Genomic DNA, 27556 nt, shown 5'->3' with positions numbered 1-27556 from the left:
TGCCATTTTCTCGTTTTCCTTTCCCCATCTGCTCACATTTGACGCTCTTTCTGGACTTTTTTTTTTTTTATATAACTTTTGCCTGGGGTGTGAATGGGAAAGGAATCTGTTTGTCTCTCTGCATGTTCCACATATCTATGAATGTTTGAATTGCTATTGGATATGCAGAAAACACAAGTCATTCCATCCTTTCAATCAATTCATTCATAGGTTTTAATTACTTCAGGTATGTAATAATAAAATAAGTTCAAGACTCAAACATCATGAGTTCAGGGACCATAAAAAAAAAAAGATTCAATAACATAACTCTGAACGTCACTAAAAACGCTCAACACATGTTCAGTAGATATAGGAATATAATCACTGGCCACATCATCAGACACAATCTTGTAAGACCCACGGCCACAAATTTTCAGCGTTTTTTCAATTTAAATTCATGTTTAGTATTGAAGTTTGCAGTGTTGAAATGGAATGCATTATATTGTAAGTTATTTTACATCATCAGAATACGTTTTTCAATGTAATTCACTCCAGTACCATACCACCTCTCACAACAAATTCTCTATATAGCTACTCTGGGCCTCCATACGTGAAAAATCACATTCTCATTTGTTACTTAAAAGCACGTGTCAGGGCTTTAAAAATTCTTAACGGTAAAACCACATTTCCAGGTAATGTCATACATTTCAAAAGCAAAATAGGGGTGTATAGTGATGAAAGTATCTCAAGTCACATCATTGTAAAGTCTTGAGAGCTATGAAAACACAAAAATCAATCCAAAAAAAGTAAACTTAATTGGACCTTTATCAAATACTAAACAATGCCAAATTAGTTGGCAACCCCCCCCCTAAAAAAAAAAAAACCCCAACAACAACAAGATTCTGATTCATATCAAATCTCCAGTGCAAACGTGGACACCATTACTGGGAGGACTGATAATCTACCCCCAGATGGTAATGTTGTAAAAATTGGAATTGAATAGCATAATAATAATAATTGAATTTGTAATAATGTATCTTGGACATGATGATATGGCGCTGTAAACTGCATCCTGTTTTTTGCAGATTACCCAGCGGATCCAAGTTTTTGGTACAAAATGTACTGATGAGGGATGGTCTTGTTTGCTTGACACCTAACTTTGCATCACTTTATGATCAGTTGCAACAGAAGGGAAAACAGAAATGGTGTGTATTTGCATTTTGATTCAATGTACAATGTTTTCACAGGAAGTGAAGTGTATGTGAGAGAAGTAAGGTAGTTGTGAGTAAAGCACACCAACATACTGCCATGAAAAAAGACGCTCTCGTAACAGACCCTGCTGTAATGTGACCTGACACACTTACTGCGTGCACTCACTGTCTCTATTTCAGCGTTCACACACATCCTGACATGAAACACTAGATGCATGTACAGGATGATATGCAGCATAGCTGTACTCCAGTGAGACAACACAGATGTATGAAATAGATGCAACTCTCAGCCTTGAACCTGCAGCCTCTATCAGCTCTGCCTGCCATGCATGGGGTACTTCTGTGTGTGTGTGTGTGTGTGTGTGTGTCTCTCTCTCTACTGGATGTATGTGTTGCAGCTTTAGAACAAAGGATCCTTTTGTAAAACAGGCCTGTGGCTGCAGCTCCTCCACAAACACATTGTGCGCTGCATGAATTTCCATGTATGCTCATGTGTGCTGCCCACGTGTGTGTGTGTTTTGTGTGTGTGTGTGTGCGCGCGCGCGTGCGCTTGTGTGTGTGCGCATATGTGGATGTGTGTGTGTTTTCTTGCACATTGTTTATCAAGAGACCTCAGCTTCAGATCAGTGCAGTCTTGTCCCCATGGAGTGCAGCTTTCGCCCCGGGCCAGGCTGACTTTAGGCCTCTTGCTTTTTGTCAGACCTCACTCGCCTTTCTCTCCTCTGGCTATGATCTAGCAGTCTTCAGCTGCCGCTAATACTAACCCTGCTCCTGACAGCACCTCCAAACAGCTACTCTAGCATTGTCATGAAGGCAACATTTGATTTCCTTCCACATGAAGAATGAAGTGTGTGAGTTGACAGGTCACCTCCGATTACAGTACCTTTAGGAGTTGTTCTTTTTTTTACTGTTTTCTTTTTTCAAAGCAATGGCCATCAACAAAACAGTACATCAAGACAGTTAGGAAGGTCCTGATCATGTTCTTCTTCTTTTTATGACTGATGAATGGAATCTTTTGCGTATTTGACCCCCATCATTCCTGGTCTAATCATCAGTTCAAAGAGGATGAAGGGTGTAAAGTATGAGCTCGGGATGCACATAGGTATTAGAACCCACCTCAGCTGAGATAGGCTCCAGCCCCGCCCCCCACCCGACCCTTAACGTATAAGCGGTATAGCTAAATGGATGGATGGATGGACGAATTGTTATTGGTCCCATTGCTGATTTTATCAGCATAGTTTTGTGCAGTTGCTCATGACCTGTTATAAGATTAATAAAACCTTTTTTTTTTTATTCAAAATCATTACATTTGTTTCTCAATGCGTACACAATGTGGATGTCATATAAATGTTTGTACACTGATAATATTGATATAAGTATTGGCTATCCACTGAAATCAGTTGAAAAATATTGACAAAATCTTAGTATGTTCCTGTACTTAAAGATAAAGGTGCCACTGTGTACCCTTTTGAATGTTTTGAAACCCAAATTATGTACTTTTGAGAGAACGAATGTACCTTAGAGGGAACTGTTCTTGTACCTCCAGATTTGAGTGTGCAATGTCCTAGGATGCATCCAATAGAAGAAAAAAAAATCAAATCGATAAGCAATTTAACCGACCAGTGGGAGGGAAATTGATTTGTTTATTTGTTAAATACCCACAAACCCCGATCACAATTATTCTGTTGAAGAAACTAGACAGAGACACGAATCAGAACTGTAGAAAATCACATTTGCTGCAGTTGGATACAAAACAGGCGTTGGTGACATCACTGAACTAAAATGTTTAAATGGGAATTTACAAGGAAGCAAAACACTCGAACATTTACTTTAGTCTTTATGATGAATCGTGTTTGTTTATATGGGTCTTACTTTAAACTAAAGGATTTCAAAGTGCTTTGAGTAAAACATACATGACAAAATGATGCTGATGTTACACAGCGTGTTATGGTAACGTAGGATAGAAGACTGCTGAGCTTGAATTCAATCTATTTTCAAACTGATCAAAGTTTTGACATGTTGGTATTGTAAAGTCCACTGCACACACTATCCAGCACATATACAGTCCACTTCTAACCACCAAATTTACACCAGGCTCACAGTATACAGCCATGTAATCCCATCGTCTGCCTGCCCATCCCAGTGTACCCTGTTTGTTTGTATTGTATCCAGTTCTTGCTGCCATATGCTATCTGCAGCATATCACACTCTGGCAGGCCCTCAGTAGCCTGCTGTTCTCAGGGCTCGCCTCTCCTTGTCTAAACAAAGACTGCACTGACAAACACAGCCAGGTATTAGAGTTCAGCAGGACAGTTTCAGGCCAGACATTCGCATATTATTTTACTGATCCGCTTTCCATACAGCTATGCACCTCCGTTAGAGTCCGGGCTGGGCTGCAGCTACCAGCTATACAGGAGGAGCTTTCTCTGAAAGGAGTAAGGAGAACGGCATCGGAGTTGAAGCCATCAAAAAGTGAATCCTGTCAGTGTACCCAGCATAGTGTCTTATTAGAGACACAACTTGCCTCCCTATCTCCCTCCACACACTTACGCACCTCTGTAACTTCCATCCATCCATTTTCTACCACTTATCCTTTTAAGGGTCACGGGGGGGCTGGAGCCTATCCCAACTGCCTTCAGTCATGAGACAGGGTTCACCCTGGACAGGTCACCAGTCCATCACAGGACCAACACATAGAAACAGACAACCATTCACACTCACAGTCACACCTACGGTCAATTTAGAGTATCAATCAGCCTCGTCCCCTCTTGATGTCTTTGGACTGTGGGAGGAAGCTGGAGTACCAGAGAGAACCCACACAGGAACAGGGAGAACATGGAGACTCCACACAGAAAGATCCCGAGCCCGAGCTGGGACCTGAACCCAGAACCTTCTTGCTGTGAGGCGACAGTGCTGACCACTGTACCACCGTTCCACCCTCCTCTGGAACTTATTTAAGGAAAATATTATTTCCGAGGTGATGAAGTAGGGTAGAGAGATAGAGATGTCCTGACCTAATCCTTTTAATAGAGACACAAAACAAACCTTGCCTGGCAAGCAGCTGGATTGCCAGTCTTTAAATTACAGGGCTGTGTCTGCACCAAACGTGGTTTCCCATTGTGAGGAACTACTGTCAGCTTGAAAGTGTGGTGACTGAAGGATGAACTGGAGAGCAATTCCACTTTGAATGAACAAAAAAAAAAACAACTACCACTGAAGGCTTTTTCCCATGGAAAAAAAGATTTTTCTGTTCTGTGGATTAACTTAGTTTGGTTAGCCTGTAATAGATGGTGATTGATAGATGGTTCATCCAATCACATCCAGGTTCTATGGCTGACTTCTTAGTTGGTTCTATGGAAGAAACTATCTCATGGATCCTTCATTTCCCATGGTGCATCTTGACACTATCTTTTAGTAAAGATCTCACTCTTTCTTTAAGTATATTAGGACATGTGTTTGAAATCAACAGATGACCCTGCACAACTGTTTTTCCCGTGTGTGTCTCATGACATCACAACAAGGAAACAGGTCTTGTGTAAAATTTGTGATGCTTCTACTTCGATTTTATTCCTTTGAAATATAGTGTTTCTTATGGCAGGTGATAATTTCATATAAAGTCATATTCCTGCAACATGACTGTTGACATATCTGATTTCAGCTGGACGGGAAGGACTGTGAGTTTTACCGGGTGATCAAGCAGTAGATGGTGATGGCAGTTGTGTTATTGGTCAGTGGTCGAGTTGTGGAGTTTCTTATTGGCTACTACTCTTTCCGCATTAATCAGTGCAAATTGATAATTTAAGCAACATCATTGGTGACGTTTTCTGTCGTTTTATCAAGCTTAAGTTCAAGTTGCCTGCCAGTCATAGTTTAAAAAAAAAAAAACAAGTCCCTGAACCGCATAGTACAGACACAAAAAAAAATGCAAACAGTAAACTGATAGATATGGCAACACACACACAATCACCAGCGATAATAGCGGGTAAATAGCGACTGTGTTCAGCTTGGCTGCTAAGTTCAAAAGTATCTCAGTATCTACAGTAGACAATGCAGTAAGAGGTTCATTTTAGTTCAGCACTTGTTACTCTTACCAGAGTTGCACCGTACAGGCTCTGGCCGTGTTGTGTCTGCTGTGGGCTGGTGGTGGCTGACTGATTTCCATCTGTCAGGTGGCTCTGGTCATGACAGTAAACCCACGTTCTTTTGTAGGTTCATCAGCGATGGTAAACAGATGATGGACGTTCTAGATCCATTAGCATTTGATTAAGCTCAGCAGTGAAAGACTTTCCCTGACATGACTGGTTTTACATTTGCAATCATCCCGTAATACACCTTTCAGTATTTATTAAGGCAAACTCTACAGTGTTCTTTGCTTTGGTTCTGAGTGTGTTTGTTTTTTAATTATAGATAGAAGCCTAGAAAAGAAAATCCTTTTAAAATATGAAAATTAAGTCTTTGAAACCCGATCAAATAATAAATGATAATCATTTAATTCCTCTTAAAGACACTGTCAGTCCAAAACAGCCCAGAGAGTGTGATGAATGTGTCTTGAATAAAAGTTTTTTTTTTTTAATTTTTATTTCCTTTCATGACATTTAGTGAAGGGCAAGTGAGACCAAAAAGGTTTTGCAAGTTCCCCTTCAGCACCATGGACAGCTGACGCCAGGAAATGTAATGGAAAGACCCCTACATGTTTTAGATCTTACATTTTTCAGTCATTTTTCAGACAAATACATCAAACTTTTGCTGTATCCACCTTTTAAGTTAGGATTTTATTCCATTTAAGACAAAACAATTGATGGAAAACTAATTTAAAAATCTACAGTGCTGATTAGACATCATCCTCTCTGCTGAATGATGGGGGGGGGGGGGGGGGTGCATACTGTTTCCAGGAATTTCCAACATGGCTGCCACACCACATCATTCCACCTTGAAACCCTCTCACATCATGCCGGAGCCATGTATATAAAATTGGCACTTTAAAACACCCCCCCCCCCCCCACCTCCGACTTATTTTGTTATACTTTTGGAGGATATGATTGGCATGGATACAGCTGCTATTTTTTGCTTTTGTGACTCATCCTTGGCAACAGTGTTGATTGTCCTTAAACTAACCTGTAATCATTTAATACACTGTTTTAAAAAAAGAGCCTCCTTCACACTGCTGTCCTAGAAATTCTCTTTTAAATGCTGTTGTGTATTCTGTTTGAAGCCGCAGCTTGACAGCTTCATTTGTGAAGTGTCTCAATTAGGCGGAATATTTCTGCCGACATATCTCGACGCCCAGACTGTCTCACTAGCACATGAAAGCCTGGGCTTAAGGAAGTCATCACACACCTCGCCAGGGAGAGACAGACACACGTGCGCATACACACACACTTGCAAACACTAAAAATAGAGGCAGCTATCCTACTAACGCTGGTTAATGCTCCTCACCCCAGACAGTTGGATTTGCATATCTTTAATGTGCTTTTTTCTCCTCTCTCTTTCTCCTCTCCATCCTTTCTCTCTCGCCGCTTTTCTGTCTTGTGTGAAACAGTCTGGGCTCTTATAGGAATTCTCAGGAGGACTTGCAGTGCATGTTGGGAGGCTGCTTTTTGTGTCAGAAAAGCAAGAAAAAAAGCAAGCTGAAAAGATTTCAACAATTGTGGTAATTAGAGATTTTGGAAAGGCGACCCCCCCCCCCCCACACACACACACACACATACACAATCCATACTGTCTCTCTCTCTCTCTCTCTCTCTTTTTTTCTCTTTCTTGCTCAGGTCTGTAATAGTCTCCATCTGGCCTATGAGGAGGGGTGAGAAAGGTATTGAGATTGAATCCCTGAGTTGTCTAGGAGGGCCATCTGGGCCGGGACAATCCCACAGATCTGGGGCCACCCCTCAACTGACCAGCAGAAATGCCACCAGCCCTGCTGCATGCCTCGACCTCATGTCAGGAAGAATGACAACAAAGTTTCCAAGCTGGCAAGTTACATTAAACGCGTCTTCAAAAGACATTTGTAAGTAGCACGGCTAAAAGGCAGTTGGCCACAGTAGTTTGAGTTTGAGCTCAACACAGGTAGGGACACAACAACCCGAAATTTGGTGACCTGTGGGGGGTGGTAGAGTAACCAAAAACTCTACTCCAGGAAAAAGTACAAGCAGAAAATAGCAGAAGTTAAGTTGGTAGTAATTATCCAAATAATATAACAGCACAGAAAAAAATGCTGCCCCTGTAATTATTGTTTGCATTGCACTTTTCAAAAAGTAGAAATTGTTTCACAGATCATAAGACAGACAACAGATTGTAATCAATATAAAGCTAAGAGTACTTAAATGAAAATGGGGGCAAAATTTAAAAAAAGATTGAGTTCAGGCACAGTTAGTCCAATTTGAGAGATGATTTATGATGTGTCATAGGGTTGAATTAGATGAAGGCAGGTATGAGTTCAGACTGCTACAGCCACTAGATGGTGTCTGTCATGTACACGACACTTGCGGCCCACATTTAGCGCTTATCCAGTCCAGAATACCGTTTTCGCAATTGTTCTTGGAAAGTGATTACAACTCAGTGCAGCCAACGTAATCACTGTACATTCTCCTGTATTCTATAGTTCTTTTTGCACACACACATTTCTGGATTAGTTTTTGCCACAAGTTAACAAGACTTGAGCGATCGTTAAGCTTTGATACCTGTTTTGATCAGAGAAATGTGTCAAAGTTGACATGTTGAAGTCACAGATAAGATGTTGCAATTTTGATGAAACCAGCCTTAGAGCAGCAGGTTGCAGAGGAGCCTGAGCTTATGAAAGGTGGATTCTGACGAATTTACAGGGCAGTCTATTGTGGATTTGATTAAAAAGACTCTGTGGTAGATAGCGATGTGGAGGCGGATGAATGGTCATGAATCATGACATAGGCTGTACTCCTTGTCAAAAAGATTGTCCCAGTTTTCTTTGACATTCAGATCAGTGAATGTTGAATGCATTCAGAATCATCACCCCCAAAGTGTATTTTGCCTGTAAAGTACACCCAAATACTTGTCTTGAGCTCATGGGGATGTTTTTTTGTTGTTTTTTTTGTTTTGTTTTGTTTTTTACATTCTGCATTACTTCTTTCTAACTTGAGCTCCCAAAGAAGTTCTTTCTTCCTGTGCAGAAAGGGCTAGCCACAGATATTTAGCTTGAAGTTAATGTTTGCTAATGGCAACTGATGGCTACAAAAAAAAAAAACCCTGCAAAAACTGCTGAGAAATATCAGTTTACAAACTCTTAAGGGAGTTCTCCTAAATAATCTCCATCTTCTTTATCAAGTGGTATTTAAGTGAAAAACAAACTAACTTTTTCACTTCCAGTTCAACTTCCTGTCTGACCTGGCAGGGTTACAGTTTGTTTTGAGCTCAAATCAAACAGTTTCTTGGTTAGTGAGTGTAGGGCTTGACGATTGAGATGAGGACTATACCAAGGGGGAGGAATTAAATTCATTTTGTTGTTTATAGTCTGTGTAATAGTATAAATAGATACTAGAAGCATGCCAGATGAACTTGGTTGCGACCGAATAAACTCCATACATCATTTTTTCTTCTCCCCTTCTTCTTTTCTTTTTTGCGTGTGCAGACACCGGCTTGGGCCTTGCTGGAGTTCAGGAGAGACACACGCCGCTTTGACACAAATAGAACAGACAGGGCTTATGTTTCTATCAAATAAGCAGATGTTCAAGATGAGGGTCTGTAATAATATATGGTAAACACTTGACCAGACCACTCTAATGATGTTGAACCAAACACATAACAGAATCTCATGTGCGAACCTCTGAGTGTTTATTTTTTTAACCAACTTGTTGCAGTTGAAATGTCTGACAATCTAAACACTGCTTGACTTTCTTAAGAGCTCTTCAGATATAAACAGTCTGTCCTGTTAGAGCTAACTGTATATGGTATATTTACTCTTTCCTTTTTTAAATAAAGTTTCCTGCTGATCACTCTGTCACATGGCAAATCATTTCAAATAAAGCTGTGCTAATATTTTTGGCAGGAGGTCAAATCCATTCTGAATTCCAAAACATGGTGTGTTTACACTGCAGGTGGAAGAGATACTGGAGCAGGGCCCTGAACACCAGAACCAAAGAATAAGAAATGATTGCTCTGGTTACATTTGTCTCTCTATGAGATTACACAGATGGATTCATCCGTATCCAGCTCCTCAACATATACAGTTACAAAACATGTATGATAACAAATATCCAGGAATATAGTTTTTCTCTCACTTGCTTACATGGGTGTCACGCAAGCCAAGTAGAGTGAACTCCCCCCCCCCCCCCCACCCCCCCAGAGAAAAGGATATCTAAGAAGAGCAGTGTTGGAATTTTCATGCCAACATAATAAACATTGGATGAATAACAATAATTCATTGTGTTTTTGCGATAATATTCCCGAATGCAGTGAAGTCAGCATAACTGATTGCATTTCGTTACAAGTTTGACAAAAGTGTTAACACTCTGTAGCCTTACTCTAAAAACATTACAACTGAACCATTACCACAGGGCAAGAGGTTCTTGATAACATGTGATCTAAAACATCATCAAGTAGAAGAACATGTAAATCAATGCAAATGCAAATGCAAAAAAATATATATATATGTATACAGTTATCAAATATTGCATGGGCATGTATCAACCCCTTGCTAATTAGCAAGTAAATGCAATAATGGATTTTTTTTGGGCCTGTTATACAAAACAGTGGTTTGTTTTTCCCCCCACAGTGCACATGCCAATTAACAGTTCCCTTTCATCCAAAAGACAATATTTATTGTCACTTGAGAAAGATTCACTCTGATTTAAGTTTTTGTCCTGATAAATAATCTAAGAAACTACTAATGAAAGCTAAAACTGAGAGCTGAGACTGAATGAAATGATCATGTTTACAAAACAAGGCTGAAAGACGCTAAATTGCTCCGTGCTGCAGAGTTGGTGATCATTCCTAGCCGGTATGGTTCCAGTAGTGCACCATTTCATATCTTTAACAATAGCAGCTTATATTTTAAATAAGATAAATCAATTTATTTCTATTTAAATATGGGTATAGATGAGAATATTTGTCCTGGTCACTGCATTGCAGCTCCTCAGGTTGGATGGCACCAATCCTACCACGCTCTGAATCCATGTGGAGAAACTCCTCGCTGTCAGGTGAACAGAAGCAGCTGCCACATGTTACGGAGGAAGACTGAGGTCAAATAAATACTGTAGTTATATGTGGTGAAGAATAGGTTCTGTCACTTCCTTCAAGAGCAGAGGGTTTGCCTTGAGGAGGAAACTGATAAAATCTTTACAGAGATATGAAGTCCTGGTGTCACCTATAGGGTTGTTGCTATAGCAACAAACATTTCAAATAAGCATCTCACACTTCCTTGTGATTTAAACCCATGTTAATTAGTGTTTCCCTAAATGTTTTTGTAATGTGACAGTGGTTGGCCTTTATCCATGATTTCCGCCAACATTCTCTTATGATGTTATCTTTTTAGCTGTTGTCTCCATTTATACCAGTGTTGTTTAACCCAGGGTCCATGACTGGAGGGAATGATGTTCCCCTCATCATTAAAATACTCATCTGGTTGGATTCAGAACAGTAACACCTTGACATCTGAGTACAAGCCGAGGCCAGTCTGGACTAATCAGAGAAACTGAGATATTTGCTGCCATCAACGTCACTGCTTCACTTTTCAGTCGATGCGAGCATCCTGATAGCCATCCTGAGATCTCCATTTCCATCTCTTTTTTTTCTGTCCTGTTATTCCACATTGCAGCTAAAAGCACGTTTGGTGTGAGATGAGCTGAGAGCGTGATAATGCAGCTTTACTCAGAATCACCACACTCCTATAAAAAAATTGTTTTTCCTCTGGGAGAATATGAAAAATGTAACAGTTGGGTTGTTTTTTTTAAATTTTGCAGCAGTGATGAAATGCTATACAAAATGAGTGGAATAGATAAGAAACTATTTGAAGATGGTGGGACTTCAGTATCAGGAGATCTTGATGGTTCAGTTGTCTGAGTGTCTTTTCAAAGCATCCTAAAGGAAGGAGGAGATCTAACACTGAGCCTCATGTGATTGAAGTTTGATTCTGGATGCTCTCTATATTTGTTAGCCATATCTGACTGTAAAATAGACATGAATAAATATGAAACTTGTACTGTATGTGCTGCATTCCATCCACTTTGTCAGTAGTGATTCTCTTAATTTGTAGTCTGTCTGCGTCTCTGTCAGTCTGTCTGCGGTCTGTCTGTCAACCCTGACTTTCCCTCTCTTTCTCATCCAAGCCATACAGCTGCCCAGCCAGTGGAAGAACGCTGGGCATGGTGCCAGCCAGCCGGGGCGCCAGTTGGGCAGTACATCAGTAGCATTAAAGACATGTTATCCACCCGAGTGTATCCGCCTGGCTTAGAGCCCTGATCCCCTGTCCGAGCCCCCCATGCTGCCCCTCTATTCCATCAGTCCCCTTCTTGCTTTATCAGCATGGCACCCAGGCATCCAGCCTGCTGCTTTAGGTCTCTTAAAATACGTACACAAATAAATGAGTAGGGTGCTGGAAATAACTACTTTCTCATCTCCAGCCAAGCTGCCCTGCTGCTCAGGTCATTGTCTTAAAAGGGACAGGGGACCAGAGAAAGCAGAGCGCTGCTGACCTCTGTGCAGTTTTGTCTCTAAGAACTTAAAGTCAGCAAACCTCTTGTACTATAAAATAGATAAAAGGATTCACAGATGCTCAAAAGAACTGTTTGTTTCCTGTTATACTTAGCCAGATAATGGACTCACTGCTTTTTTTCATGGTGGCTAAAAATATTGCTGTTTCCTTTTGATTCTGAATATACAGGATTCATAATGTGTCTCGTCCTCATTCTTTCTACCTTAATATAAAGCATGCTGCTTTTTCAATCCACTCTTATCATTTCTGTTTTGAATGGTTTGAAGTGTCACTTGGGGGTTAGCTCTAAAGCTCAAGATGCCAAGAAGTAGACTTGGATGCACAAATGTTATGAGCCTTACATCCACATTAAGTTACCAGTGCAATTCCAATCCGTTAGTCAGTTGAGTTGTATTTGTACCTTACACTGCTTTTAAAAATCCCAACTGAATGGTTTATCCAGCCTCTCATACTCTTTTTCTTGACTTAGAATCAATGCGGTATTCAGAGTGTAGCAAATAGTTGTGTTCAGTGTTTTGCTGATAGCTTCCTGCTTCCTGTTTGTGCTAGTACAAGCATTAGCTGCATCTTGGAGGTAACCGGGAGCATGCAGAGCAAGTAAAGTGAGGACTGCATCTTCACATTTAGTACTAGTTGTGTTTCACTTGCAAGGAAAGTGACAGTAAGCTATAATAGCTTAAACAGGATAAATGCATGAATAGAAATAGAACAGTCACAAAAATGACATTCCACTTATAGAGCGGGTGCTGAAAGTAAATAAAAGAAGTCAATTTCCCATTCAATTCCTACATCATCATGCTAACAGATATATTCAATTTACTTGATGAGTGCTCACGGAAAGATTACCTTCTAACTGGATATGGATATAAATTAGGGTGTCATCTGCAAACAAAATAATATGCGATCCATAGAAGACATTTTAATTAGCTAAGTAATAAAGTGCACTGGTGATGTGGGAATTGTGTGTTTTGAGATATCGGGTTATCTTCGGGAAAGGACTTGTACCTGCAGTTACTTTAGTTTTGTGTTATACGGCAGCCTGTCAGTGGCAAAGACACGCACATGACAAACTGATCTTAGATCAGTTCCCGTATTGTGGTTCCTATTCATCATAGGGACATTTAACTTTCTTCACAATCCATCCTCTTTGTCTCTCCTGTAAGATGCCTATCTAGTCTATCATTGTTCCCTCTGTGTGATGCATGTCACGCATGTGATTTTAAATGATTGAGAGATGGGTACTAAATAGGAATTCTTAAAATGGAAGTGAGTCTTTGGGTGCTCTGACTAACTGAAAGTGTTTCTTCTCACAGCAGGAGTCATGAGAGACTCTGTTGCTGAAGAAAGCGAGGACTTACGTAAAAGGTAAGGCATTCACCTTCAGAATACAATACATTTCTGTAAATCTGGTTGTTTTTTTAAATCTCATTCTCTGTGGCTTTTTTTTTTACATGGACATAGACACTTACAGTCCTCCTTGACAGCTTGCACATTATCCAACATTATTAATGCATCCAACCTTGGACGTTTCATAGTCATTGATTTTGAATGTCTTCTCGTGAATACCACTTGCTTTATTACTTTAGTTGGACCACCCATACAAAGCTGGCTTCACCATAAACACTGCTCTGTAGAGTTAAAACATCAATTTTACTCTAAGAATGCTCTGATGAGTCATTCCTGGACAAATATGAATATTCTAAGTCCAAGCCCCAAAAAATTAGCAATCCTACCCCAGGATATGTCTGAATTCTTGGTCACAGGACTGCTGACACCTGCTGGCAGTTGATAGATGGACAAAACAGTTCAATTTGTGGGTTGGGGTGCCAGTTAGAATACAATAAAAAAATTCTGTATCTTATGATATTTTATTGCTCTTGACTTTTATCTTTCTTTCCTGTGAATGTGTACCGAAAAGTAACCCGTTTCCTGCAAGATCTTAGCAGTTTGGAACAACAGCGTAGCTTTTGTTCTGCATTGAGGGGACAGAAAAGGTTCACAGTACAAACAAGCTCATTCACCGTGTGAACTGGTGTGTTTATGTGGTTGTGTGTGTGTCTGGTTTCAAGGTGGTGTACAGTGCAACAATTCTAACTCAGGCCGCAGAGGTAGTGTACACTAGAGGGTCATTAAGAGCCTGTGCCCTCTTCGGGTGCATGAGGATCCAGTATTAGCCCTATTTAAAACATTAAATCGCCCATGCAGAGGCTAACGGGGGAAGAAATTGCAGCACTGAGAAATGAAGGAGGAAAAATACAGAAGAGATAAAAGTACACAGAGGAAAAGAATATTGTTTTGAATTGCTCAACTGCCTTACATTTGATTTGTAACTCCGTAGCACCCATGACATTGCGAGCTAACTGTGTGACACAAGGGAGTCACTCGAGGTAAGAAGAAGAGTCAGAGCCCTTCTCATCCATGACAAAAGTTTGTTTATGTATACTTAGTTTTAAGTGGCAAAAATCCAGTCAAAGTTTGAGTGATGTCATTATCTAGAGAGTCTTATCTGTAGCATAAATGAAAAGCATTGTTCTTAGGTGTCTATAACCACAGGTGGAACTCTGGAACAGTGTGTAGGAGGAAAGATAGCAACAAGAATCCAACCAGACTAACAGAACACTACCGCTCGCAGATAAATGATTTTCTGATTATTGTCAGCAAAAACAAGAAATAGATCTTGTATCTGTGAGCCATTGTGAGCCTTGATATGGCACTGATTTGTATTAGTGCTTGTGTTTTCTTAGAAAGAAAAAATCTTTTGACAAGTAATTGTTTCATATTTTATTTTATATGGATAACATTATCTTCAAAAGTCAGCGTCTATTTTTAATCTCCTCTTTCAATGACAGCTTAAATCAAAACAGCTGAAAGAACTAAAATCCCACTCTCAGGGTGTCTGTTACTCATGTGGTACAGCAGGTCGCCCATTTATGCCTGGTTTGGCACCGCTTTCTTTGAGCAAGACACTGAATGCCAAGTTGTTACTTGCATGGCAGCAGCACAACCAACCTATCTGTCCATGTGAGGGTGAATGAGAAGCAATACTACAGAGGGTCATTAATGTAGAATAGCTCTGTAATAATGGACGATTTACTCCAGCTTTTGATAACTGCAAAACAGTGTCAGAAATAATTATATAAAAATCTATCACTATGTCCTACCATACTGGTGTAATGGAAGTAATTTACTTAAGATCTATTAAGTTCAATGTTGTACTATTAAGAATGGTCTGTGTTTATTTGCATTTCATGATTTATTTAGTCCACCACAATTTAAATATTTTACTTAAATTCCCTTACTTGTTAACAATATACTGCATTGATCTAAATCTACTGGACAACATGAGGCATATCTAAATGCTTAAAGCAATACCTCACCCAGAAAGTGTTTGTTTTTTTTACTCTCAAAAAGGTGTTTGGATGTCACAAAGATATTTTTTCCTCTTGCATCACTTCTTTGTGACTCCAGAATTCAAAAAAAGCCAGCCATGTACAGTACAGTATATTTAGCTTGATACTAATGGTCAGTCAACAACAGCTGGCTACAACAATGAAATAACAAACCTGTCCGAAAAAAAATGTTAATTTATAAACCTCCAAATGCATCATGTGGTATAATTCACGTCATCATTATCCAGCCCTATGCTCAATAATTCATAAACATCCTCATCTGAGCTAAAACCTTACAAGACACTGGAGGGGTTATAGTTCGTATTACAAACTGCAAAGTCAAAAACAGAGATACCAGTGTGTACCTAAAATGTTACAAATGGTTGTGTGTGTTGGCGGAGTTTTAACAGACAATTGTGTACCCTTCAGTTCACTTTGTACCCTTTCTCTTAGTCCAAAATTTTCCAGCCCCTAGGAGTTCAATATTTTACTTTAAAGGTAACAAATGTACCTTTGAGGGAACATTCTGTTCTTGTCACCCACCTCAGTATTTGAGTGTTTGTGTATTACAAAGCACACAGCCGCACAAAGAAGATATGCGTTATCCAATTATACCAGATGATGTGCTTGATAGTGTGTGTGTGCAGACATTTTTTGGTCAGTTTAGCTGTTATTTTGTCACTGTAGCTGTTGCTAGCAATCAGTCTTAATTAGCTTCAAGCTAAGTACATGTGGCTGGCTCTTTCTACATTCTGTATTCACAAAGAAGTAAAACAGGAAGAAAAAAAAACTTCTTTGCGGGCTAAAGATACCTGTTTGTGAGTATTTGAAATATAAAAAAGCTACCTTTTTTTGGTTTTACTTGAACACTTGGACATGTTTGAATTGCTTGAAGACATGTCACCTCTTATCAAAGAGGTTTATTCACTTTACATTCCAGAAGTTCTCTTCCTCTTTAATATTTGCTCTCTTCTCCATTGCTCCCCTGCTGTACCCGTGGCTACGTTTGCTTCCCTCTGTTAATATTTGTCTCCCTTCCTCTCCATATCTGTCTTCTGTTGCATTCGTACCAAAAAGCATCTCTATCCTCCCTTGTCTTTAGCGTTCTGGAGCTCACCCTCTATAATTAATGCAACTTCCCACTCTGCCTACATCTGGAACTGTCGCTGAACCATCTTCTAAATTTTGTGGCTTGTCTTTTCACTGTGCTGCGAATCTTCCGTCTGACTGTCTCCAATCAGTATTAAGCTGCATAAAATACACTGTGTCCTCACACAACCCGTGAACATCGTTAAGATTGTAAAACAAAACAAAACCCTCTCCGCTGTATGTTGTTGCCTTGACTAAGTACAGATTTTTGGGATTTCCATTATGGATAGTAACTGGTTCTAAACAAGCTGGTGGTGTGAACGTTTCAGTGCCGGGATTTGTCATAAGACTCATAATCACAGGAAACACTGTTGCAAAATTCTGTTTCATATTGTTTTCTTCATGTCAATATAATGGCAACCAGAAAAATCATGCAAAACGTAGCGCTGACAAAGACAATCTGCTGCCATGTTTGATTTTTTTTCTGAAGTCATTCTTTGTCTTGAAAGTTTTTGTCAGATCAACCTCCTGGAAAGCAGAAATTGTTTGTGTGTAATCCTGCATCTTGACTGTATTTCTTCATGCTAGAAAAAAGCTGGTTTCTTGCTTGCCAGTTTCATTATAGGAACATGCCAACATTTTGGGAATTATGCCTATTGTGTATCCTGCCCAGAGTCAGACAAGACGATACATATCCCTCTCTTCTACCGTGTGTGTGTGTGTGTGTGTGTGTGCGCGCGCATTAGGGAGCTGATCAGATACACACAGTAGTTGAACAACACTTTCCTGACGTAACTACTGGCCTTGATGGTTTTAAGCAGCTTTTCAAAACATCAGCCAACAAAACAAAATATTTTTTGACCACTAGAAGATCCACTGCTGCTACTAATCATGGCAGACTTTGTAAGAGAGGATGGACTTCCGTAGAAACCAAGACCCTGAAACTATCTGTACCAGGATATAGGCAAGAGGGACCTATGTTAACACTTCCCAGCCATTATTCATTTTACTGAACTAACTAGCAGTCAGCTGGTTTCTATTGTTCTCAGCTCCCTAAAGCATCTCTCTTCTTGTCCAGCTCTGGGGAGGATGGTGAATACGCTTATTTCCCAAAGATTTTTTCACGTCAATTTTATTTTTATTTAGCTGCGATTATCATGGAAGTAATTCTTTGAATAAATAAAAAAAAAAAAAAACAGACCTGCCTTTGTACCAAATTGGCTTCCAAAAATTGCTGTTGTGTATGAGTTATAATAATAATTATGAGAATAACAACAACAACAACAACAATAATAATAATAACATTAAAAAGATAAAGACAACAGATTCATGCCTTCCCTGTTCATCTTTTCTCGCCCTACAGATGTGCACCATCTCTGCATGTGTTTCTAAGCAGGCCTAGAGCATGTGAAGTTCATTGCTAAATCCATCCATGTGTTCTCTCCCCCCCCCCCCCTTCATCTTTGTTTTATTTAGCAAAGGCCACCCTTTTGCTGTAACAACTGCCTCCTAGCACATCCTGTGGCCTTCTGCCATTCAGCTCAGCAGGGAGGGCTTCCTGGCAAGACTAAAGTCAAATATCCTGTATTGAGCTGTATCACAGTTTGATTAAAGCGGACCTGATTTGGATAAAAGAAGGAGGCCTGTGTTCATAATGAGGGCGTTTACAATTAATAATACATCATTAAGAGTGAAATTGTCATTTAACAACATCAGTGATCAGGTCTTCACCCGGAGATGTATTTGTTTTTATGCCAGAAATCTTTGCCAAAATCATGTCTCCAGACAGTGCAGTCTGTCTCCACCTATCTTTATTCCAGGCTTGAACCTCCAATCTCTTGTTATGCTGATCTGAAATACGTCTTTGTGCTTCCTAATTTGGCTCAGTAGCAGGTTCCCCAGCTTCTGGCTCCCTGGAATGTCTGTCACCATATTTACAGCCTAAATGTCACAATTTATTTTCTGATGAATGCCAAAGCCACTCATTGTTTTGGTGTTTTTCCGTGCTTTTCTGTCTGCTGGTGTTATCAGTCTTAGCAGATACATCTCCACATGCTCCTCAACTCATAAAGGTCTGCGAAGGTCCACAGCAAGAAATGGACCTTGACTTAAAACAAAAGTCTGAACAAAAACTGCATTTTTCTCCAATGTACTCATACCGCAGCTCTGCAGCAGCGGCAGCAGCCAGACAGTGTCTGACAAATGCATGATGGGTATTGGTGTGGCAGGCACAGGGAGGGGGATGGGGTGGGTGGCAGAAAAATCGACTGGCAGAGCAACAAATGGCAGCCAGCCAGGTTGTCAGCTCACAGCGGCCGTCCTTCATGGGGGGACGGACGGCAGAGGGAGCGAAGGGGAGAAAGAAGAAGACAGAGTAGAGGGAGAAAGGACGTAGTTACCTCAAGATCCCCACATTCTGCAGATATCCACAACATGCACGAAGAAAAGGCCGTGATTAATTGTATCTCATCATTTTATTCGTGGAACTTACAATATCGAAGAAGGGCATTTTTTTTTGTCTCTGGTCTGAAATTTAGAAAGATTGTGTCTAAGGTTGCTGATCAGTTATTTTAAAACCATTAAAATTTAAAATGTTAAAATTTGTTCACGACAGAAGATTTTTTTTCCTCCGGAATGATTATTGACCACATTTTTAGCTCCACTGTCAAAGACAGGAACCAAAACTTAGATACATATCTTTTTAATAATTTGTGAGATAAAAGATTTTTGAAGACTTCTCAAAACCCCTCTGGGCGTCCTCCTGATCCTGTCATCTCAATGTCCTGCTGGTTCAATCCCACCTGGGACTTCCTGAGGTCATCAGTCTCACTCTCCACCAACTTTCATGTTTTTATTCTCCCTTAAATTAAGGCGATGAAGCACTGAAATTAAGGCTTTAAAGAACACCTTTTAAGTTAATTGATCAGCCTCACTGTCTCATCAAAAAAATACCCCACCATAAAAATGTGTTTAAGAAGAGAAACTCTGTCTCTGTTCAACCATATATCAACTCGGGATGCTGCAGAAAATTAGAATTTTTGCCAATATCCACTCTTGTTTTTTTGTTTGCAACTGATTTGGCTGATAGCTGATTTTTACTGAAACACGTTCATGTAACATTCACAGTTTGCGCATACTGAAAAACAGGTAAACATCAATTTGAAAAGGGAATTATATATATGTGTGTGTGTGTGTGTGTGTGTGTGTGTATGTATATGTATACACACACACACACACACACATACTGTATGTTTATACGTATACACGCACACACATATCATTTCTCAAACTTTTTACCAGGCATAAAAAAGGTTGTTCGTAACTCTCAAAATTGAATATTACCCTATTTTTCAAAAACCGTTTACCTAACATTGTCATAACAATGGCACTGAAATGTATCCTGCTGTATCATGGAGGTGCACTAATTAATTAACCAGATGAGTGAAAGGCAATTCAGCACCAACCCTTCTGATAGTTGATTGTGATTGAGAAAAAAAGAAAATCTAATTTTGTCAGCATTATAGAGTAAACAATTCATTGATTAATTGTGAAAACAGTCGGCTGATTAATTAGTGATAAAAAGGTATAATTTGTTGCAGCCTTATATATACCATTCTGGAGAACCAGAACCCACAATACAGTGATGCAGATGCATATCTAATCCAATCAATCTGAAGCATTCAGCTCCCAAAACATCGTGTTCCCATCAATCTGATCTTCACATCATCACATCACGTCAGAAGAAAAGATATGATCCATTTTACTGTCTTGTTTTTGTTTTGTTTAAACTTACTGTGGCAATTCTTTCCATTCAGCTAGAGCTTAGCATTGACAGAGGCACACAAGAGCCCCACACTGAATGAGTAATCAAGATCCTTTAGAAAGTCTGATTAAACAAACTGTGTTGGCACACACTGGATTAAATTAGTACCAACAAGTTGATTGCCTCTGACTTCAGATGTTCATATCAGTAACGTACTTTTGCCCAAAAAAAACAAAGCAACTCACTGTAGAAAGACTATATGTGCTGTGCCTGAACTATGAAGATGTGGATGATCCGCCATTGCAAGGGTCAGAGACATAAACCACTAACAGCAACATATGTTGGTGAAGCTGGGGAGAAGGCTGTTGTGTATGTATGTCGGATAGATAATTTTCTATACGCTCATCTTAACTGCTCCTTCAAGTGTCCAATTTGCTTCGCTTCATTACTTAAAATGATCGATTCCAATATCGATTACATTTTGGGGCAGATCTTGTGAAATACATAAAGCGTGGAGATATATATATATATATAGGATATATCTAGCTAGGGACATCTTACGGGTGTCCTTCACTCTGCTATTGCTCCGTTAAAAGATTATTATTGTATATTATTGTATTATTGTAAAAAGAAGGCAAGCAGTTTTTAAATACGTTACTGTTGTAATTCAGTGATCAAAAGTGATGTAGGAGTTGGTTAGAAGTAAGCGCAGCTTGTTTACAGGTGAGTCTTTCCATAATTCAGGCGGGTCAGAGGTCAAACAGAAATGAAACTTTGCCCTGAAAATCTGCCGTTTCAGGTAGGTTTCTCTTCAATTCAGGTCCACTAAATAAGAATTCAGCTTTTCACCAGTGACACAAGCTGTTTAGAACCAGTGTTTGTACTGGTTGCACCCATGGAGGAGCTCGGTGTCTGGCTGCTGCAGTGAGATGAGAGCCAGAGGGCAGCTGCAGAGATCCGGGCCTGCTGCCTCCTGGAGCACGTACATACGCTACTCTCAGCATCACAATGAACGAGATGGCCTTCTGGGCTACTTCAAGGTGCAGTTGCTTCCAATATTGATTGGAAATCCCACTGTCTAATTGGATGTTGGAAAACACTGCCTGGGATCCGATTGGTTGTACAGAGCTGTTTAACTCAAAAGGCTGGTTTGCATGGCTCAGCTCACAGGCAGATTTATCTTTATGACAATGAAGTTACATTAAAAAAGAACATAACAAAAAACATATTTATAATATGATAATATGAAATGTTAATCGTATTGCAGCTACTGAGGTGGCTGTAACTCTGCTGCTTTAGAATGAAAAGACAAAAAATGATTTTGATGATGTGATTTTTTTATTTTGGAAACATTGGCTTCTTTATGAAAGATCAAACATGTTTCACCCAAGACAAAAACCTGATATTTTCTTTTTTTTGGTTTTTCATTTTATACTTAATATATTTATATTTAAAAGAGCATTTTACCTGTGTCTAATGAAGGTGAAAAAAATATTCCTGTATACCGACTAGATTAATTCCAAGTGCAAGCCTCAAAACCATCGGCCAACATACACCTGAAACAGACATGTTTCAGTAACACGCTGAAACATTGAAACACTGACTGTTGTGAAATTTATACTGTCAGCAAAGTTGTATGACTTTCTGTCGTACTGCTTGTCTAATATTGCTGTTTTACATCACTTTGGATTCCACCAAATACAGTCTGTGACTCACTTGTTAGTGTCTGACCCCTGGAAAGTGGGAGGAACTGTTCAAATCTCTCAGCCCCATTTTTAACCAAATCAGCTACATTTTTGCTCTTTTTAGATGAGATCCTTAAATCTAATATTTCACCTCCATTCAAAGACAGGCTGAAATTATGACTGAGATGTTTAAGTTGCTGACATTTCCAGCGGAGGCAACAATCTTTCATTGTGACCATGTAGATTGTAAATAGCGGAGTCCTCATGTGTACGTCGCGATTGAAAGCGCCAGATGCCATCTGCAGCTTACACATTAACGCCACTCAGAGACAGAGCAGGTAAATACCTGACTAAAATACCTGTGTGTACTGCAGGGTCTTTTGACCTGGGAGTGAATACCAGTTAAACCTATTCCTTCTGCAGACAAAAGCTGATTGTGTGTGGGAGTTTGCATTGCCGTTGCTGATGGGAACGGGTCAATAATCATGTTACTGAATACTTTCATTAATTCTGCGATGCACTTTGTAGACCTTGCAACCTTGTTTAACAACTTGTGCTGGACGAAAAACTCATTTGCATAAAAGTAGAGGTTGTTTATCCAATTTTGGAGACTCTGTCGACTCAATGTGCTGCATCCATCATGCATCATTCTTGAGGTTGTAGAAATTTGATGGAATCAGACAACCTCACATCCATTTGCTGTGTCTCTGCATTGTTAACATTTCCTGTTGCATATTGCGCAGCACCTTTTGATGGGACTGACATTTAAAATAATTGTAATATGATTTCGTTGTTATTATTACTGTTATTAGGGTATCGATATTTTATATATAACTGCTTGTGCCCTACTTTGCATTCAATATACACCTTGCATAAATACAATACCTCGCCAGAGAAACTTTCAAATATCAATTTTGAAATAGAATACAGTTATATGCCTAGCATTTCCATCTTAACCTGCTCAACACATGAGATGCTACGGTGTTGTCAGAACTATTACGCATTTAAACGGATTTTCTATCATATATGCTGATAATATATAGCCTGAGTCGTGATCGTGCAGCCTAACTAGGCTGTTTATGTCTTCAGTGTAATGTTACTTGGCTGAAAGGACATAGTTCAATTCTGACAGCAGCCTTTTTATTATGATTATTATTATTATTATTATCTTATTTTCAATTTTCTTCTTTAAATGCAAGCATGAAAGAGAAAAAAAACTAAAAATGGTGCCGTCTGGATTATCAGGAGACAGTCTTGATTTAAAGCTCAAGACCAACGAGCGTATAACCACTTCCTAATGGTGTTGTCTCCTAATCGAAACCTCCTGAAGCTCCACCGCCAGGGTTAATGCCAAAAAGCATTTGATGACATGCTGCGGTACAGAAAGGAACCCCCATCCAGAGCTGTACATATTTGTCAGACAGAAAAGTAAAGATTTTTTCGACTTTCTTTGAGAACTGAAGCAATAATCCGATTACAAGCACAGGCTTGTAATTGTTGTTGTAATTGTTTCTCAATGTAATTCACTTGTATATATGCATGCCCCATTAATTATTACATTTGATTATAACAATTATTACATTGGTATTGTTCTCATCGTGCACTTACGGGTGCTACTATCAAAGCGGCTCTCCGCTGTTCTGCTCTGCACAGCAGGCTTTGATTTAGTTCCTTTGCTTTCACAAAGCTTATCAGCAGCTGGCACAAAGTGAGCCATTGCTGCAGCTCCGTCAGCCAATCAGCTAAAAACACGCTCTCGCCACTTCCTGCTCTTTATCGACCCGTGACATCTGATTGGACCGAGTGGAGCACAAATAACCCCTTCCTCTCATCATTGGTTTTTATCTCTGAAATGGGTGACACATTTATGTCAATTATTTGTATGTGCGTGCGTTTCTTTTGCAAACGCTGCACGCAATCTTAGTGTAGTCGCAGTGCAAATAAGATAAAACATACATGATCCCCCCTGAAGGGTCGGGTCGTTACTGCAGGAACATAAAAACGGATACCTCACAGAGAAATAAAAAAAAATGCAGGAGTAAAGGGGGATTGGTGGATTGAAGCTCTAAAAATAAAAGCAAATTTCATTATGAAGATGTGTCTGCAGACAGCAGACGGCAGACAGCGGCGGTAATGGCGCTCTGATTTCAGCAGCCGTACCAGCTGTGCCCGATCCAAATGGGCACTGACTATTCAGGCCAAGCAGGGTCAGATGAGGACAGGAACATAGAGTGGGGGAGGGGTTGGGGTGGCAGGCAGAGAGATGAAGAGGAAGAAAGGCGAGGAGGGTAAAAAGGATTGTTTGGGGGGGGGGGGGTTGTTGAGTGAACACGGACGGGCAGAAGTGACAAACGGTTCGTCGGCAGGGTTTGACTGAGGAGTCCGTTAGCCGGTACACGTGGTCGATGATGAGTTTTTTGTTGAAAAAAGGAAGTCATGAAGTCATCTGCCACCTCCGATATGATTGATATTATCCAGACCGCCTCCATGACATTATTTGTGAGTAAGAATAAATTAATATAATTTGTATTCTCTGGTTTTTGAGGGGTGTAATCACTGATACTTACATTTTTACAGTCCTTTTTAGATCCTTTGCTAATAAAACAAAAGATGTAAACATTCCTCGGGAGCATGTGTCTGCCAAAGACCAGTGTATCTTTTATTGTTTGCATTGGGAACACAATGTTTTTGCACTAAAGGCCAGTAGCATGATGAGGTGCCAAGCAGCTATTCTGCAACAAAATTGCAGCGCTTGTCACTGTCACTTTTCACTCAGCCGAATCCCAGTGGAGGGGTGGCGAGACAAATACCGCCACCAATGTACGAGTGTGGAAAACAACGGCGAAACGCTCAAAGCAGACGATTACACTCATCAATATGTTTCCTCGCCCACAAAATCTCCTGAACCCACACATACCAGCGGGTCGGTCTTCTCTCCCTGTGTGGTTCCATCTTTATTTCACCCAGAGCAAAGACCAGAGGAAGTACTCTACCTTGTGCTGACATTTTTCCTTCAGCAGATTTCCAGTATCATAGCAACCAAAGTGTCTTAACTGAAAAAAAAAAAAAAAAAAAAAAAACCCGCTGTGCCTCCAAAGCGCTCCCAGCTGGATGCTTTCAGGAAAATGCTTGCCGTTTTCATTTGAAAAAAACAAAAAACAAAAAGAACCAAACTTTGGTGGACTTATTGTTGTCTAAGCATAAGCACAGCCACACAGGAACTTTGCCTAAATACCAAACAAGCCTGGAATTATGAAATAGTCAGAGGCCATTGCAGGTAAAAAAACGAAATTTGCAAGTGCAGTCAAGTTTGAGAGCTTGATAGTTTTTAGTATTATCGTCTTTATGCCTTTTATATTACTCATGAAGAAAGATGCAGCAGTTCCCCAGCTGGATTTGACTCAAAACCTAAGACAGCTTAGCTCGGCTCAAAATCTTTGCCATTGCTGCTCCCAGTTAGTGCGGAATGCATTGTGGAATAGGTTGAGCTGTGAAGGATCCACCAGATGTATTCTCCAAGTTTAGAAAAAAAAATCTAACAACTTTATCCCATTGACCTTCGGAAGATGCAGCCACTGGATTGGGACATATTTACGGTAATTTAGGGCAAAGCAGAAAAAAAACGACGGCAATCCAAAAAAAAAACCCCAAAAAAACCCAAACATGAACAGCTCTGATTGCCAGCTCTCAAACTAAGCTGAGTATGGCTTTGACTTCAGATTTTTACTTAGAGTGACTTGTAGATAAAATTTCCCATCACTAGTTAATATTTTTAGTTGATGACTGAACACTCTATTGAGTGACGTGTGTTACACTGAGTGCAAACGCTACTTAAAACCACATTAACTGTCTACTGCAACTAGATAGGGAAATGACGTGTTAACACTTAACAATAGCGTTCCATTAATAACAGTTAGTTAATGCAATATTAACTGTAAGTAATGCTTAATTGACAGTCACTAAACAGTTACTAAACCGTCTTTTGATCATTCATGAATGGTTTAACCGAGGTTTCAGCAAAGTTGTAGATAGTTGTAGTTGTGTTACTTGACATATTCCCACTTTACCCACAAAAAGCATTAATAAATTGTTATTTTTGCTCAAGCAATGTCTATTTTAGTGTGCCTATATAGCCAAGCATTAACTCACGCTAACACAATCATAAGATTAAGAATGCCAATCATAAGAAAAATAGTAATAATAAGTTTTACTTGTAAAGCACCTTTCATACATACAAAGCAGCTCAAATTGCTTTACATTCAATAATGCTAAAAAAAGAATTCTAACACTACAACAAACACAAGTAAAAAAGATTAAAACCTACCAGAAAAAGATAAATGAATTAAAATAAAATCATCTTGGCAAATAACCTAGATACCATACCTCCTTACAAATACATTGCAGACAGGCCAGTAGTAAAAAACAAATAGAAGAAATATAGAAGGAATACTATTAATGTACCCTTATTGTAAAGTGTCACCAACGATGTTACTGACAGGTCTGTAACAGGACGCCAGTCTCCTGAAAGTCAGTCTCCACATGCTGCATCCACCACCTCAAACTCCCCACCCTTACATTCCTCCTCGCTAGATGTAGGCCACACTATTTTTGCATTGGCACTGGACGTAAATAGTGAGGTGCGGAATAGCTCAATACATATGTCATTCCTTGGAAACTGAACTGTTTTCCCTCCTTGCTCGTAATAGTCCTCCAAAAGAAAACGCTTATCGTGAGAATAATAAAACTGAACTCAAGGTGGTGAACGTCGAAGCAGGTGAATATCAGGTCAGGCATGATGGGGATAAGTGTGTGGAAGTTCCCGCAATCACATTTCAATAAAACAACATTCAACTTTGCCTTTCACTCACATGTTCTATCTACACTTCCCATCATGTCTGCCTGCAGCTTCAAATTCAATCCTCTTAGCTTTGTCTTTTCCCAGCGCAACAGAAAGATTCCCAAGGCCGGAGCCAAATGAGATCACAGATAAATGTTAAACCCTTATGAGGAAAGCACTGTCAGAGGGGTGACTGCCAGTCCCAGCCAACAGATGCTGATTAGTAGCCTTTGCAGAAGGTCTTTTCTTTTCTAGCAGTGATTCTGCCAAAGAATAAATTAGTGACCATGCTATAAATTAGTGACCGTGCAGTACAAGAATGTTAAGGAGCTTGGCGTCCTGATGAAGATTAGGAACACAATTGATAAGTTCATTCTGTGGTGGTCGTCGGCAGGTTCTCTTCTGCTTTTTATGACTTATTACTGCAACTCTCCTTTAATGGAGGGAATCTTAACAGTGCAGTTTCTGGTTTATACATCCTGCTCTTAAAACTAGAACCTCTTACCCTCCTTGGATTCAGCCCTTAAACACTGGACATTAATGGCCGCCTATTTCATAGTAAATATATCTATTGCTGTGTTTTCTCACTTCCAGGTTCCTATGCCACGTTACCTAAGTTTAACTCATCTATTTCTTAAAGTGACTTCTTTCTTAACACTCTGTTGATTGACCCACAGGCCGTTCACAGCTGCATCACACTCTGGTCTTTTGAGGCTCCGGTCTTGAGGAGTTTGGCGTGATGATTGGATTTTTGTTGAATGTCAGTGCAAAAAAAAAAGAAAAGAAAAAGAAAAAAGAAACAGGCAAAGAAAGAAATCCTTGTTCCTTTCCAGACCGACACAAAAGCTGACAATCACCACTGATGTTTAAGTCTTACAAAAGAAAATGGTCACGGAGTTGCAACTTTGTGTGAAATGTCTGG

General features: G+C 39.7%; 1 protein-coding gene across 5 annotated transcripts in view; it reads left to right on the top strand.

The window, feature by feature from the left end:
- The window catches only part of LOC147254400 (uncharacterized), a 104638-nt gene that overhangs the window by 53139 nt on the left and 23943 nt on the right, over window positions 1-27556 (top strand). For 2 of the 5 annotated variants that reach the window (XR_015118157.1, XR_015118155.1), the window contains exon 3: window positions 13185-13236. Coding sequence is in view for 2 of the 5 variants with exons in the window: in XM_086216020.1 (XP_086072146.1) it covers window positions 6730-6840; window positions 6956-7194; window positions 8791-8840 (400 nt within the window). In the remaining 3 variants the exon portion in view is untranslated. Of the gene's footprint in view, window positions 1-6729; window positions 6841-6955; window positions 7195-8790; window positions 9059-13184; window positions 13237-27556 lie in introns of those variants that run through there. The other 3 variants (XM_086216020.1, XM_086216021.1, XR_015118156.1) reach the window with 3 other exon arrangements.

This window comes from Aulostomus chinensis, chromosome 10 (genome assembly GCF_037954235.1).
Source record: "Aulostomus chinensis isolate RoL2024-O1b breed Wild chromosome 10, RoL_Achi_v1.0, whole genome shotgun sequence".
Taxonomy (NCBI): domain Eukaryota; kingdom Metazoa; phylum Chordata; class Actinopteri; order Syngnathiformes; family Aulostomidae; genus Aulostomus; species Aulostomus chinensis.
Note: the sequence above shows the minus strand (reverse complement) of the source record. Positions and strands in the feature narration are given on the sequence as shown.